The 17,617-nt window shown below is 31.6% G+C and overlaps 1 protein-coding gene and 1 long non-coding RNA gene across 2 annotated transcripts in view; one reads left to right on the plus strand and one right to left on the minus strand.

The window, feature by feature from the left end:
* LOC136271843 (von Willebrand factor D and EGF domain-containing protein-like) overlaps positions 1-10,341 on the plus strand; it is a 28,837-nt gene extending 18,496 nt beyond the window's left edge. The window contains exons 2-20 of the mRNA XM_066072383.1: positions 1,044-1,110; positions 1,232-1,429; positions 1,833-1,994; positions 2,253-2,267; positions 2,675-2,946; positions 3,036-3,122; positions 3,239-3,637; positions 3,992-4,077; positions 4,706-4,784; positions 5,875-6,051; positions 6,158-6,393; positions 6,750-7,017; positions 7,122-7,268; positions 7,557-7,725; positions 7,809-7,999; positions 8,117-8,356; positions 8,494-8,602; positions 8,847-9,273; positions 9,403-10,341. Of these exons, the coding sequence (XP_065928455.1) occupies positions 1,044-1,110; positions 1,232-1,429; positions 1,833-1,994; positions 2,253-2,267; positions 2,675-2,946; positions 3,036-3,122; positions 3,239-3,637; positions 3,992-4,077; positions 4,706-4,784; positions 5,875-6,051; positions 6,158-6,393; positions 6,750-7,017; positions 7,122-7,268; positions 7,557-7,725; positions 7,809-7,999; positions 8,117-8,356; positions 8,494-8,602; positions 8,847-9,273; positions 9,403-9,637 (3,564 nt within the window). The 3' untranslated portion in view covers positions 9,638-10,341. The remainder of the gene's footprint in view (positions 1-1,043; positions 1,111-1,231; positions 1,430-1,832; positions 1,995-2,252; positions 2,268-2,674; positions 2,947-3,035; positions 3,123-3,238; positions 3,638-3,991; positions 4,078-4,705; positions 4,785-5,874; positions 6,052-6,157; positions 6,394-6,749; positions 7,018-7,121; positions 7,269-7,556; positions 7,726-7,808; positions 8,000-8,116; positions 8,357-8,493; positions 8,603-8,846; positions 9,274-9,402) is intronic.
* A 4,843-nt stretch (positions 10,342-15,184) lies between these two features.
* On the minus strand, positions 15,185-16,447 carry LOC136271678 (uncharacterized). Its single transcript, XR_010709615.1, has 3 exons — positions 16,235-16,447; positions 15,806-15,989; positions 15,185-15,643 (listed from the first exon to the last, which is right to left on the minus strand). It is a non-coding gene; the product is annotated as an uncharacterized lncRNA (long non-coding RNA).
* Between the last annotated feature and the right edge of the window lie 1,170 nt (positions 16,448-17,617).

Below are 17,617 nucleotides of genomic sequence, written 5' to 3' on the forward strand. Positions count from 1 at the left end.
GGGTCTGGTGCTAAATATAATGTAGTTTAAATAGAAAACGTGCATATGTGGAGAAAAGTGTGAAATGCAGTCTAATCTTATTTATCCAGAATTCACTTAGTATATATTGTTCTCCACAAATTTGACAATATATGCATCTTGAGTATACCATAATGAATTGATTAGATTAGCCTGAGTATTAGAATTAGTATTAGAATAATTCGTCTTGCAGCTTGCTGAAATTATTAGATCTCTCTCTCTCTCTCTCTCTCTCTCTCTCTCTCTCTCTCTCTCTCTCTCTCTCTCTGTGTTCAGTAATAAATGGTTTATGTGGTAAATTTCCTTTGAATCTTCAATCGATCACATGACTAGCTAGATGTATTGACTTTGGGGTAAATTAGGAAGAAATACACACTGTAGTGAGTTTCTGGTGTGTATTCACAATGAGTCATGTGACCTCATGTAGTGACTATCAGGTATAAAATCATAAACTTTTACAAAGAGATTTTGCCTATTTCAAATAGCAGAATAGTAAAAAGATGTCTTATATAACTTAAAAATATTAATATATATTGAATAGCACAACTAGAACATAGTGTAGTGAATTTCAGGTGTAAAGTCTGATGTAGTGAGTTTCGGCATAATGCAAGTATGTGTGTGTGTGTGTGTGTGTGTGTGTGTGTGTGTGTGTGTGATTTTTTGCACAAAAAAGTACTGTAGCGAGTATTTAAATTTTAATTGCTTTGTAAATGTGCTTTATCCAAACATTTTCTAAAGCCTAAGCTAAATTCATTTTTGATATGTGCATTTCATGAAGAAACTTTTTTTTCATCTGAAAGAGGAAATTTAGTAAGCAGACGTCTTTTACTTAAGATGATTATTTTTAAAGCTTCTGCATGGTGTAAATTATTGATCATTGATTTTAAACTTTTCATTTTTTGTAAATAGAGTTTATTATCATCATTTTTTATTATAGTTTCCGAAAATCATTTTCAATCTACATTATTAATTCAAAACGCATATTTATAAGAGTAATTGTAATATTTCAATTTAAACAATTTTAGATGATATTTGAGAGTAAAAAGCTGAGCTCATTTCTTGGAATTTTCATATTAGCAGCATCAACATCAGGTAAACCTGATTTATCATCAAATTACATATTTATTCGAAATGTAAAATATAACGAGTAACTGTTGCATTATACAAGGCAAATATATCCTAAACGATGCATGCTAATGATTGACTTTTGTAGCTCAAGACCCGTGTTTAGATGGCAATGCTCTGGATCTCGATAATTTGGCCAAGCGATCCCCCTTTTATGCAGTCGATTCCACACCACTGTGTGACAGATATATATCAGAAGCGTGGTACAAAGCCGACTATTATATGATGTCCACGTCAGCACCCAGCTTAGCTAATTGCGGTACAACATATCCTATTTGGCTCAGAGGTATCTCTATTTCGCATTTGAGTTTCATGATAAAATGTAGATGAATGATATGTTACAATATACATCGAAATTTAGATTTTTGAATTTAGCTGATAATAGATATCTAGTTTTTGAAGTTTAATTTTCATAAAAAAATAATAATTTCTGATTATTACGCACTTGTTCCACTAAGATAATATTTAAAACAAAATTCTGGATTTGTTATAAGGTATTGGTGTTTCTTAAATATACACTTAAACATATCAAAACGCATGTAAAACGCTTATAAAGGTTTCGATTATTACATGTATTTGTTGGGGTTTTTTTATTTTTACCAGAAATTGTTATTCTTTTATATGTTTTTTTTTCAGACTGTAAATACCTATAATTATAAAGTCTTTATCTTTATTTTGTCATTATTCAGATCCAATTCCATCCAATGGTCTAAATAAGACACTGACTGCGTGTGAAGTTGGGTTTTTCAATAATTGTACACGACCATATGATATTAATGTTAAAAACTGCTCATCTTTCCTCGTCTATAAGCTCAAACCATCCGATGTCTGTAATTCCGCATACTGCTTTGGTAATATGTTTTTTTTAAAAATCATTCTGAAGCATGTAATTGATAATAAAATTGTTTTTTGGTTAAATAAAATTTCATCTTGGAACAGCCATCAAAGTTTCTTATTTAAAAAGCAAGATACAAACACTTCTTTGCAAATCGTTAGAAATAATATTTAATTAGTTAAATGGTGGGTCTTGTGTTGTCTCGAATTCTGACATGACTTATAGAAACAAATGAAATATATTGATTTTTATTTTTGATTAATTAAACTTGTAGAGCCAAGTAATCAGTGTAAGTATATCATATACTGTTTTGTAATCAGAAAAATTAATAATCATAATTATTAATGTGTTTTCTTTTAATAATTGTACTGCACTTTTATTGAGTTTGGTTTTAATTTTAAATTCGATGCACATTAAACTAAGCTAATGTGATCCGTTATATAAACATAAAGAGGAGCAAAAACGTAAATTTCTGTTTCATTTTTAATTTTTAACGAGTTATATTTTTGACAAGACAGTAAATATTTCATGCGCCGACGGTGTTTGGGTTTAATAATAAACAACAATAAAACTTTAGAAACTAAGTTGATAGGGATGTGTTTTTTTTATTACGTCACCAACTCAATTCATATCCTTATGAACAATTACACCATTGTTCGTTTATTTATTAAAGATTCTAAAATAACTTTTTCATAGGTGTGAATGAGTCAATAGCTGAGGCTCATGTTTCTTTTCATAACATAACGTGGAAAAAGAATGATTTCGGATATATTAAACAATACGACCCCTCTGTCAACCTGATTTGTTCCTTCACCCCTTCTGATGATGACTCCCTGCTCTACCACATTGACTGGTACGTCGATAACATGGCTGTGATCCAAGGACAGACCGTCGACAAATGGTCATTAGATGACGCTATTCTCTCCGCAACCGTTCTAAGCAAAGCAGAGAAAAAGATGAATTCCTGGGTATGTTCTCCTATTGCTAAACATTGACAAAGTGACTATCTAATGAAATTTAATAGACAGTGAGAGGAAACTTTATCATATCTTTCCAGATTCATTGTGTTGTTGGCATTAAGAAATTCAAGAACATGTTTCCATGCTTTTCAACATCGAGCGATCTATTCTTTGCAGGAATTGAGGTGTGTCTATAGAATTTACAAATAAATTCCAATGATGTATTGGGATGATTTTTTTTCTCGAAGTATCACAAAATTGTCTACAAAAAATAGATACATTTTTTTTTTACAAACTGCAGGTCTTAAACGATACCCTTTCCATTGAGAGAAATAGCAATGCAACTTTGATGCTACGTACAACTATCCCAATCGTTCTCGAAACAATAGAAACTTCTTCTTCGCAAGTTACAAGTCAAATAGATGTTGAATTATCATTCCCGGGAAGTACGGGGATGTCTTGTCAATCTCAAAGCAGTTTCCGTCAATGTAAAGTTACCATTAAAAGTTTCCTGTACAATGATAGGCAACTTTATGAGAATCCGTCCAACTGGTACAACGTTACAAGTATGCTAATACACAATTATGATCAACATAAGTATGATCTTGCTGGGCCTAAACTAGTTCTACGGTTAAAAACAAGCAATACAAACGGAGAAGGAACCAAAATATATGGAAATGTAACTCTTCACGACGTTCAAGTAAGGCAAAGAATGTTATGATACATGTATATTTTCAGACGAAATGTTTCATGTAATTCATGTATAACAATGTTTAATGCACAGGTAACTAAAAGGAAAATATTAATATTGGATAATACCATGATACAATTGATAAACAAGTAGAAAAAATAGTGTAAAGATCAATGAATTAAGATACTCAAAATTCAATTTGATATTTTATTTATTAACATAGTTTAAAACCATTTACTATGTGTAATTGTTCAAATCTTGAATCAACATTTTTTATCACTGAAGTCGTCACAATATGGATTAAATCTAAATTAATACGATTTCAGTCTCAATACATATTTCTAATTCATGTATTCTTTCTAGATAAATATATTGGACAAGAAAACAGAGTGGAAAGGCAAACGCTGTAGTTCATACGCGGATCCGCACCAAAGAACATTCGATGGATAGTAAGCAATAGTTTGACATTTTAGGAACTAAAGACAACACTTATCATACGGAATATAAAGAGGTTTTATAAATGTTTAACGTTAAAATATGAACACAATGACCGACTGCAGTATTAACCTGATTGATTCTTACCTTTTTAAACAGCATTACCTGTATTTATGTGACAATACCACACTATCTTACAAAACAAAATCATAATATGTGTAAAATACCACTTTATAGGATAAATCATTGTTTTTATCGTAAAATATAAGTTATCTGAATCAAAATTTCACACTTTTTAACTTTCCCCTCCCCCGCAAAGCTTTGTTAATCCCGGCTTAACACGGTCTACAATTTTTTTCCTAGTGGCTTAATTTATGTACCATTTGCTAGCACGCACTACTTATAATATTATGTATCATAACTTTTGACAGTTTATAAGTCTTTATTATCAAATCGTTTATAATAATCATGACATTATCCAATCCTGAAAGAAAATAGGATGCAAATTTAATCAATTTGTGTTTTTCAATATTTTACGTTTGTGAGATGGTTTCTTTTTGTCATTTGTTCATGTCTTTTTCAATCTCCTAATAAGCATTATTTTAATGTCAATTTACTTTTTTATGTTACATTACGCTTTAGTAAATATGAATGCCAAGACACGGGTTGTATTGCTGGAAAAACTTACATATTTTATAGGAACAAGGAGCAATTGCAAGAGGTAATGTGTTATATGATATAAACAGATATTTTGATTTCTACTACAGTTATTGCAGAGATCAAAATAATGCCGTGGGCATTTTTCTCAGATATACTAAGAACGTCATCAATAAATTATAAGATCTTAAACGCATACTAAACTCGAGTCGATCGTGAGTTTATAACTGTAAAAACTTGCTCTTTAAAAAAAACCTTTGATAATACTGGTTAGTGTCCTTTAAAGCAATGTTTATTCCCTTTATGGTTTATTTCAAAGAGCTAATTTCAGCGGTTCCAAGACCCTCCGTCAACACATTATCCGGTACGCATTCCGAAGCAGCTATTACTAACAAATCTTTGGGTTACGCGGAACAGCCGTCTCAACCAATCAGATTCATCTCGCTTGAAAATATGACTTACTTCCTCTTTATATAGATAAACCGATCAGCTGATAGTCGGAGCTGTTATTAGAATAGAAATAAATTTCGCCTCGGCTTTTATTTTTCTGAACAACATTTCTCGACCTCGGAGGTTATTCTACAACATTCACGAAAACTCGTACTTTATTTCGAAATAATATCAAGACGTTTGCACAATTTGATGTAAAGAAACATTAAAATTTCTGTTTTAAGAAGCAGATGTATTTTCCATCTGTTCTACTTTCACATATAATTATTTTCAAACTCTTATTAGTATTCCATAAATACTGTAGAATCATTAGATTTGGTGGTGGCTAAATTTTCATGGAAATCGTGGGTACCTCTGACCCACAAATTAACATCCTCCACGAACTTATAAATTAAGGCAAAAAAGTAATATATTTTTTTGTAGGTATACGAAATTACGTCCACATGAACTTGTAAAATTTATGCAATCCACGAAAATTGGCCCCCACGAATTTTAATGATTCCACAGTAAACGAGTGATTTGATATGTATACTCAGTTACTCAGTTAACTTTTGAGCCTGGAAAAAAATATAAGCAAATGAAAGTAACTCATTTTCCCATGATCGAACTATATATTCAGCTTAAATTGAAACTTAATCTTATATGGGGGTAAAATTTATTCATCTAATTGCAAGCCAGATAACATTTATGTTTCATATCTTTAGGTACAAGTCCGCCATGGGAGTTGCTGGGGTAGACCTCGATGCGTCTGCGCAGTAGCGGCTCGATCGGGACAGGATGTGTTCACTATTGATGCATGTAATGGGAGCCAGTACATAAACTTTCCAATTTGTAACGATAAGGCTCTCAAAGTTATCAAAGAAACGGACAAAGTCTACAAGGTTATATAAAATGACATATGGTGTTGAAAAGGTTCTAAATAACTTTACATTCTGGTTGTATTTTGTACAGAAAAATAATAATATTTCACGATGTGTAATCTTTTAGATCATATTTCCAACCGGAACATTTCTTAAAGTCTATATCTACAACTACGGGAGTTCGTTCTGGTACATAAACGTAGAAGTTTATCCCACCGTTTCTGATGTTGGTAGAACGTCTGGACTGTGTGGAGTACTGGACAATGATAGGACTAATGACCTCCGCCGAAGGGACGGAACCCAGGACAATATACACTCCTACAGTTACTACAATCCACCCGATGATTTCTCTCTGTCATGGCAGTTAGTCTCAATTTTATTAATTTTAAGTTAAAGCATAAAAAGCACAATCATAATTTTCTTCCCAAATGCAGAATAACTCGATTTAACCGTATGTATGACATGCACTTTAACATTTTATCGACGACACTTCAATGTAAAAATTTTAAAAAATATATATTTTTTATACTGTAACCATTTGCCTGAAATGCATTGCTATGTCAAGCTAGCAAATCATTTTTTAATTGCATGTAGTAAACATGTACTGTAAAAAAATGTGTAACATATTTAAGTTGCTGAGTATATTACCATTGCCTCTTCAAATTGATTTATGCTTCATGATTATGTATTTTATTACCGTTTCACTGTTGTTTCAATAGACTTCCTGTAGGAAGTGTGGACGATCTTCTATCCATGTCAACAACAGTGTTTGATCAGCTTACGCCTCTGGCTACATACCTTTACAAACTTTGCACTTGCTATGATAAAATAACACACTGCAGCTACAGAAAATACACTCTTTGTGAGACAAACGTCAGAGGTCGGGAGTACCATTGTGTATTACACAGCAGCTCGAGAAAAAAGAGAGACCTGGAGTTTTTTACACGACTCCAAGAAAACATCGACATAAAAACAGAGGAATTGGTGGTAAGTATTCCACCCTAGTGTTTTTCAACGGATAGATCAACACTAATGTTACGTTTAGATTTATTAATTTAGTCAATTTCAAGTTTTCTGATCATTTGTTTCAGCGAATAAAAAGACAGGCGTTAAACGAAGTTGATGCCTATGACATTTGTAACGAGGCGTTTCAACAGTCAGCATACTTCGACACCTGCCTCCAAATTGTTCCCAACTTTAGCAATGAGACTTTAGTCAACTGTATAAATGACCTTGTTGTACGTAACGTCACAATGAATTAATGCGTGTTATTATTAATTCTTTGACAATTTTAACTTTAATTTTTACTAAAAAGTTGAATATATTACCATCAAAACATTACTTATCACTTATTTAATTACAATCCTTTTAAATTCCTGTTGTATGTAAGTATTAACATATTCGTCTTTCTGGATGGACGATGATTTATTCAAAAAATGATAAAGTATCCGTATTGGTGGCATTGGATAAATTAGCATTAATGTATATGAAAAAATTTTCTTTTTTCAAATGTTTAAAAATGACAGATGACTGGAAACCATAATCTGACCCAGTTACACCTGGATACTGCCCTTGGACAATGTCAAACATATATCCTGTTGAACCACACAGCAGTGAATGAACATCCCGATGTCACAACAGTGATCGTCAATTTATGTCCAAACAACTGCAGCAACAGAGGTGTATGCTCATCAGGTAAGCACACTCAGAAAGAAGAAGGGTTGCATGCGTTAAAAAAAACGAAATTAAAATCAAGTATGTCTGTATTGATTTTGAAGGACAATGCAACTGTGATTATGGATTTGGAGGAAGCGATTGTTCCTTTGACGTGTTATCTCCACCTACAATAACTAGATTATCTGGTGATGGTGTTTGTGACAAATCTACGGAACTTTGCGATGAGATCACTGTTTATGGGAGTTACTTTCTGGAGAATATGAGAACAACTTGTCATGTGACTAGAGAAGAGGTAATGTGTGTGGTAAAGCAGTTTAATTTTTTTTATGATTATACTTCCACAATATAATTTTGTTTTTAGAAGTAGCAAATGTGTAAGTAATAAAAATTCATCATTTACGTTTGACAGATGAGTGAAAATAACGTTATAGCGTCCAGAATCTCATATACAGTAGATCTACAGGAAAGGACCCTTTATGAAGGATTCTGTGGTCTTAAATATGCCCAAGAATCTACGTTTTATACATCTTTCAATTTTAATCTGTTTAATAATGGAACTCAATTCTCGCCCCAGTATACTGTTTATATATACCAATCTGCCTGTCAGACATTTCAAAACATTTCTGGAAACATCAAAGTTACTCTTCAGGCAAGTACCCATATTTGAATGAAAATTTCAACTCTAACAGTTCTTTTAGAAGTATTTGACTTTAATTCCCTTATATCAAGCATTACGAAGTATTAAGTGTCTCGCTATAATCTAATGTGCAGTTGTTGCATTTTCAGAGCGGCTATTGTTATATAAACGGAACTTGCATACAAAGTGGGACGTTTAAGAGTAACGATAGCTGTTGGCAATGTTTGGCCTCATCCAATGCATTTGACTGGATCTTGGGTATATACGATCCCTAAAAGAACAATGTATCCTAATTGACAATTATTCAAAATTGTCAAATGTAGTTTTTTGGGAAAATGCAATAAATACAAAAATGAATATATTAGATGTAAAATATATCAATACATATGTCAATCCGAGGAACATTTCATATAACATTAAGCATTTTTTTGTAAAACTGAGTAGTTTATTCTTTTTTATATATACTGATTAAATGACGCAAATCCACGGGTGTGCATTTTAGACTGTACCAGTACAGAAACAACACCTATGTCGGCAACATTTCACACAGCATCTTCGACAATATCAACGCCTCCTTCAGCGATAGCCTCTACGACTTCCATCGAAAACACGTCGTCGAAAACACAGACAATATATTCAAGTGCAAGAACAACAATTAACTCTGAATTAGAAACGCCTGTATCGACTACAAAACAACATGATAAAACATCTACCGCTTCGGCTACAGCTTCGTATTTACCAACAAAAATGTTATCATCTGGAACAACTATGACCTTGAGGAACACCGATGACAAAGAAACAAACAAACAGACGATCCAGGAAGAAGGATTGTCGGTAGCAGCTATAGGTCTGATAGTTGCCATTGTTGTTGTCTCTGCTGTTATTTTTGCCATTGCTGGATACATGCTGAAACAAAAGATTTCGAAAAAGTGAGCAATGAATACGTTTATTTAATACGTTTTATTGTTATGAAATGAACAAATTGCGTTTAATTCTTATATAAGGTAATGTCTAATTTTTATTATACTTTAACATTATGTTAATTTCTATGCTTTTAGGATAGATGGTGAACAATTAACTCTCGACAACTCCATAAAAAATGACCAGAATATTTACCTAGACAGCAACAGACATATGGCTACCAGGGGTAACTTAAACCCCAATAACTTCCTCCCAGCCGACAAGTTTTCGAGACCACCGTCAGCAACTTCTACGAGAATGTTGCCTCCCCATCAGGATTTCAGGAAAATGTACGATCCAAATCATCTCGACAAACTATTTAGTGCCAAATGATACTAACACTTCCAAATCTATTAAAACACATATTTGTTTGTAAATTTACAATGTTCATTACTATATCTGTTTTGCAATATAAAAGGTGTGGCATGTATTTCAATCCATTTTCAAATATTTGTTATGACAAATATACCTTATATCTTATATTATGCGTATACAATATAATGTGTATGTTCATTATAATTATTTCCTTGTTTCCATTTCAGAAAAACAAGTAGAACTCGAAATAAATCAAAGATTTTTTTAAAATGTTTGAAATTTATTAGAATAATATTTTTTTTCTCGCATGATCATCGGTGTGAGATCAGTTTGTCCAGTGTGAGACAGCAGTGTGAGATTTTTCTGTATTACATTGTGTATTACTACGCCGCTTTAAAACGTAAACAAACATTGACTGCTGCAGAAAAATGCAAAATGATGGATTAAAATAATCCATTAAGTAATTGTTTTCCTCCGCTTTGAATTTGTATTTTGCTTTATCGATTTTTGAGATGTTTGACGGTTTGTTTTTGCTAGTTTTTATTATACTGATCAATGCTGACTTCTATGTATTTATTAACTCAGATTGATTAAGGTTGAATCAAAAGAAAATTTAATGCAAAATATTCCGATTATGGACATAAAACCTTATACCATCATATAATTGATATTTGTGTTAACATTTGATCAAGGTTTTTCGATATGCTATTTCGTAACACATTTTTTGTAACATATATACACAAAGATATTTTTTGGATTTAAAATTTTCATCGGTTCGTTTCAGTCATTTGAAATTCAAAAGCTTTTATAAAAGCCTACAGAATTGAATCCTCTTATTATTTGGGACTGTTCGTTAATGGATTGGTAAACTAAGACCTAAATTGGTCTGTATGTCCTTGAAATCAATATGTCTTGATATGGAGGGTTGTCAATCAAAAATTATACGCGTTCTACATCAGGTCCACGATGACACATAATTTTAAAAGGCGAATCACTGTTGATACCGAAACTCCATGCGTGTTCAATATTTCTGCATAACTACTTATAGCCACAGTAATCATCTACACTTTTAATGAGTGTGAGAGAGAGAGAGAATATCAAAATGATTATTGATAGAGAGGACACTTTAAGCTTGGGTTCTGTCTGTAATAATTAATTTGGTTTAAGCAAAATATTATTGTTCGATGTATGACCTATTTACCAGTTTTAGGCTTCTATACAAAATTTTGATCTGTCATATTTTTTTTATATTATTTGTCATAGATTTATGAGCTTAAATTTCCGAATTCCTGAATTTTTGACATTGCATTTGACTAGAAAACTTTCATAGGAGCTTAGACATAAACCACTCTTCGGAATAATAAAAATTGAAATGCTGGTAATTATAACCATAAAAGGACTACTAAATTTACTAATTGATGTTAATTACTGAGCATAGAAATTTCAATTTACGCAATAACCATACATTGCTTCCAATTTTAAAAACAATTTATTTTCAAATGTTCTACATGTTCTTCAGTAAACAATAAGCTCTTGCATGCAGATTATAATCAATTCAACTTGTTCAAAATCAGGTATAATTTGACACATATTTTCAAAAGGTGGTTCACTGTCGATACCGAAACTTAACACGTTCGATACCGAAACTTCAAACGTGTTCTTTATATCAGCATATCTGCTTATGTGTGTGTGTGTGTGTGTGTGTGTGTGTGTGTGTGTGTGTGCAATAAAAAGGCATTTTTCTACCAAGACAATCAATGTGTTAATAGCAGATATATATTAATTTCATGCTAAGATCAGAATAAACAGTGACTTCACTTCTTAAGTATGTGCCATTTTATACCTTTTTGGCAATACATATACAATGACTTATTTTTGTCGCATAAGTCTTATAAGAGCATTGTTTGACGTTTGACGACCTGGAAAACCAGAAAGTCTCTCAAGTAAAGGACATCTGAACCAAATCCAGTTCGTTGTTTACCAATCAAGTCACGAACAGTTTTTAAAAAAAATGAGCATTTAACTTTTATCGGTTTTTAAAAGTTATTGAGTTTCAAGGGCGATAAACGTTCAATGTAGTAAAACATATTGCAAAATAATTTGCGAACAATTTCGTATTCACACGACAAAACCAAACATTGCACAAATATTTAATGTCCAGTAAGATTGAACTTTTATTCAACTCTTGGGTTTTAGCAATTTGACTGGATTTAAAGATTCTGTAAATATCAGTAAAAACTATAAGGACATATTTATTTTACCAATGCCACTACACCAATTTTTGTCATTGTCAAGTTTTAGATATGTTTGTTAATCAAAGTCAGAAAGTATTTCAACAAATACTTGTGCAAATGATTGAAAAATTCATTCAATTCAACTAAATTCACATTGTTCAGTAAAATACCATACCGAATAGCAATAATGAATACTTCCCGACAAAAAACAATGATAAAACCGAATACAGCATAACTTTTGAAATTTTAATCGCATTAAAATGGTCGTAGTTTGCAATGATGGTTGAAGTATCCCTTTTCCAACTCTTATTGAGTAGAGAAAAAAATATACTCAATATAATCTATTTCAACAAACAAAAATAAATTATTTACACAAAAACAAATAAAAACATATACATGGGCATTAATCGTAATAAAAATAAATCTTTTAAACATTGCAACTCTATAAATTGCATTCAAGTTAACATATTTACAAAATAATGTTTATCCATTGAAAAATCAAGGAGAGCAAAAACCGGATATTGAACCAGACAATGACGCACGATTTGTTCCTTTAAAAAGACAATGATAATATCAGTAACGGTATGTTAAGCACACATTCCCTTAATCAGATACTGAAGCTATCCGAAAAAAAGACGTGCCGTCAATATAAACAAAATAACCAGAAATATCGTTTCTAAAATTTTGATATAAGGGCAGATCAAATTCGAAGATGAAAATTTCGCCCTTTTGCCAGTTACGCTTGATACACGTTAATTTGTTCAGTGGATGAATTGTACATCACTATCATCAGACTTTGATATTGGTTATAGATTTTATATCAAAAATTAAATATTTCTTTTTAAAAAAAATGTTAATTCTTTAACAGTTACTTCCCCCCTTTAGTATGTGCCATTTTATACTTTACTGGCAATACATCTACAATGAATTGTTTTTGTCGCATAAGTCATAAGTCATATAAGAGCATTATTGACGTCCGGAAAACCAGAACGTCTCTCAAGTAAAGGACATCTGAACAAAATCCAGTTCATGATTTACATATCCAGTGACGAACAGTTTTAAATATAATGAGCATTTAAACTTTGTTTTTAAAAGTTATTGAGTTTTAAAGGCACGAAACGATTCAATGTACTAACATAATTATTCAATTATGTTACAAATCAATTTGTAATTAAATCCGTATTTGCAAGGTAAATCTTGATTTATTAAAACACAAATATCGCAGAGGTTAAGGAAGCATATGGGCAATTTAGCGTCTTATTTTGACTGTTTTATTCAAAATCGTGAAATTCAATAACTATTTTGAATTAGATCAAAAACTTAGTATTATCCTTTAAAACAGATGTCAGTGCAATAAAATCGGGTAGTACATTAATGCCACATTGGTGCATTATCACGTGACAACTATAAATAGCTTACGTATATTCCTTAACATAAAATGTGATGGAGCAACACTACCCCGCGGTTTCCAAAATAAAATAAACATACCAAGTGAAGGCAAAACATCTCAGTTTAATCAAAACCGCTCCTAGAATTCTATGTTCTTATTAATTAACTAGTTATTTATCCATCCGGTTCTCGTAAAACCTTCCCAACTTTTATAAAGTTTGCACGAAAAACGGTATGCTGCATCAAAACAACACAAAACATGGGATTCTAGCAGCACTTTTCAATTTGAGCATTGATCAAACTAACGATACGTATAAAATTTCAAGTTCAATATATACGGGGTAGTGTTGTTCTAGTCGGATTTTTATATCATAAACAACAGCAGAAGAAAGCCTGGCCGAGAAATAAAAGGATGTTTACATACCTTTTAGCGAATGATTGATAAAACTAACATCTCTCCCAGTATTTTTATGTTCAAATCTCAATAAATCATACCACAATACTTTATTAGAGTTCTTAGATTAGTTAAATTTTAGATATGTTTACAATGCTTTCCGATCAAATTTACACGACATTCAACTTTCAGTCATGACGTCATCAATGTGTAAATCTACGTAATACAAACTAATTTCTGGAAAAAAATTGTCTTCAGTATTTTTTATTTGTTTTTGGTCTACGTTTCGTTGCTTATATATTTGAATATGTACATAATAACTAAGATTTGTGATTTCACGGAATTACATGTAACTCAGATTCCATATGCTTCCTTAAGTCAAGTGTCAAGTTTGCTGCCAATTCCTGTTTTTCGAAGTGAAACATCAAAATATCGTGCCAAAGATTTTGTTCTTGGAATTTAAACACTTTAAGTTGATTATTAGATAGAATCAAGCATTGGTCAGTTGCATTGATATATAATAGATATGCCAAAAAAATGAAAACAAATCAGAACTGTAAACAAAATGTGAAAACCAAAACACTTATTAAAGTACATTTCAGACAATATTCCATTTCAAAGAATTATTTCTAAATCAAAACATAAATCTTTTTAAAATTCGTATCTTTCCCCGAAATTTACTTCACATTTTTTATTAAGAAAAATAAACAATATTTTTTCATTATGAAATAAACTTGTTAGATTTAAAGACAAACCAACATTTACTTTTAATGAGAAAATACATATAAAAGCGTCAGAAAGTTTTAAAGTTAGTTGACAATGTTATCTTTTGAAAATTATATAAATATCAATAGCCATTTTTGCGTATTAAATCCTTTTTACCAATGCCCTTGCACGGAAATGTCAAGTTATAGATTTTTGTTTATGAAACTTAGAAAGTACGTCATTAAAAACACATACAAATAACAGAATAGTTTATTCGATTAAAACTTTAAGACAAACCTAATTTTTAATAAAATAGAATTCCAAATAGCGGTAAAAACAAATAGTGCCCCACCAACATATAAATAAAACTCAACTAGCTTATTCACTCAAGTAGCTTAATTATTGCATCATTGAAGTCTTATTTTGGCTTCAAAAAGGAAGGATGGTTCAAAATATTCTTATAAAGTACAATTATTTTGATTGATTTCAGTTTTTTGAAAGCTTCCTAGCAAAAATATATTTACGTATGTTAACTCTGGACTCAAGAATTTGGCAAGGGACTCAAAATCCGGTCGTAAAGGAGTACATTTTGTTGAGAGTGGTGGAATTTATGTTTCAGAAGTCAAATCTTTAAATGTTAAAAAAATGTTTCAATCTTACAAACTAACATAGTTACTAACTAAAACAGATTCAATAAAGATAATCACATAAGAAAATTGAAATTGGAAAACAAGAAGAAAAAGACTATATATAGTGTTATTGTTTTAATTTTTAAAAAATTACCTGATGATGTTACATATCATAAAATGGTATATTTATTTTTTACAAACATGAATAGGACAAACTAACAATCTTCATAATAAAAATTAATATTTCGAGTTTTACGAAAAAAAAAACTTGTACATCTATTGAAATCTTTTGTATTTGTAAAAGAAATAAGTATTATTTAACGGACATATTATATAATATACACATATTACAGTTATTTCAATTTACATTGAAAATTCATGGCTATTTATGAATTTACGAAGATTTTTCTATTAAAAGATTTAGTTTCATTTGGCGCCAAAGAGTTTGTCGAGATGACTTTGATCGTACATTTTCCTGAAATCCTGATGGGGAGGCAACATTCTCGTAGAAGTTGCTGACGATGGTCTCGAGAACTTGTCGGCTGGCGAATTAAATTGCAGGAGGTCAGCGGGTTTAAAGTTACCTCTGTTGGCCATCGTTCTGTTGCTGTCTGGGTAAATATTCAGGTCGTTTTCTTTTGAGGTATCGAGAGTGCAATGTCCATCATTATTCCTAAAAGCAAAGAACTTATCATATATGTTGAAATCTGAAGACACATAATGAAAATCATAATGAAAAACCTTTCCTCGTACAAACATTGATCGCAAAAAGCAATCATCATATAGCAATGTTATTTCATGGTTGTATTAAGAAACATACATAATGAATACGTACTTTTTCATTTGTTTAATCAAGTATCCAGCAATGGCCAAAATAACAGCAATGACAACAGTAACTGCAACGATGAGCCCTATAGCTACTGCCGACAATCTTTCCTCCCGCATTAAAGCCGATTTTGTGGTCGAAACTGATGAGAAGAATGTTGTAAGCGTGGATGTCGTCTCTGTATTGGTACAGTCTAAAACAGACACAAGTAAATTTACACAATTAAATCCTTATATAAAAAAATAATTAAGATTTAAAGATTTTAAAGTAAATTCTTAAAAATAAATATTTTGATTAAAATGTTGTTAGGTCAACCAAAAAATAACGTGTTATATCTTTCACGTTAACATTTGTTTTCATTGCATTTTTTATGGAAGAGTTCGAATAGTTTGGAACGTGTCAAATTGAAAACAATATATATTTAAAGTTCGAACATACCCCATGTCCAGTCATATGCATTGGATGAGGCCGAACACTTCCAACAACTATCTTTACTTTTTAATGTCCCACTTTGCGTGCAAATTCCATTTATGTAACAAAAGGTGCTCTAAAAATGTATGATAACAACTGCACAATTTACTTTAACGACAAATTTTATACTCAAAAAAGCGCCGTAAAAAATGTCAAATCCATTTATTTACAATTTTGATTCCGCCGTTCATACTTGCCTGAAGAGTAACTTTGATGTTTCCAGAAATGTTTTGAAACGTCTGACAGGCAGATTGGTATACGTAAACAGTATACAGAGGCGAGAATTGAGTTCCATCATTAGACAAATTAAAATGGAAAGTAGTGTAAAACGTCGATCCTGGACCGTATTCAAGACTACAGAATCCTTCATAAAGGGTCCTTTCTTGTAATTCCACCGTGTACTAGATTTGTGATGTAACAGTGTTTTTATCATCAATCTGTAAAACATGAAATATACTTTATCAACCAATTCTTGTTCTAATTACTGAAGTATGTTGTTGAAGTAATTCAAACAAATTTACTCACATTACCTCTTCCCTGGTCACATAGCAACTTGTTCCCATATTCTCCAAGAAGTAGTGCCCGTAAAGAGTGATGTCCTCACAAAGTTCCGACGATTTGTCACAAACACCATCACCAGATAATCTTGTTATTGTCGGAGGAGATAACACGTCAAAGGAACAATCGCTTCCTCCAAACCCATAATCACAGGTACATTGTCCTTCACAAACAATACAGAAATTTGAATACTTGATTTTCATTTCTTTTTTTAAACGAATGCGACCGTTTCCTTTTGTGTGTGTGCTTACCTGATTAGCATACACCTCTGTTGCTGCAGTTGTTTGGACATAAATTGACGATTACTGTTGTGACATCGGGATGTTCATTCACTGCTGTGTCGTTCAACAGGATATAGTTTTGACATTGTCCAAGGGCCGTATCCAGGTGTAACTGAGTCAGATTATGGTTTCCAGTCATCTGCAAGAAAGATTTGAAAAAGAACGATATTGAATGTTATTTTATTCGATGCCACCAACACGGATACTCTATCAATTTCTGAAAAATCATCGTGCATCCGGAAAGACGATTATGTATATAAGAAGCTTTACATACTACACGAATTTAAATGCCATTCAGTATTGTAACTAAGGATGGGATATGTAATTTTTGGTCTTAATATATTTCATATTTTAAGAAAAATTAGAGATAAAAATATCATAGACTTAAAAATAACACGCAATAATTCGTTGTGAGGTTATTTACAACAAGGTCATTTATGCAGTTGACTAAAGTCTCATTGTTGAAGTTGGGAAACATTTGGAGGCAGGTATCGTAGTATGCTGACCGTTG

This window comes from Magallana gigas, chromosome 9 (genome assembly GCF_963853765.1).
Source record: "Magallana gigas chromosome 9, xbMagGiga1.1, whole genome shotgun sequence".
In the NCBI taxonomy this organism is placed as follows: Eukaryota; Metazoa; Mollusca; class Bivalvia; order Ostreida; family Ostreidae; genus Magallana; species Magallana gigas.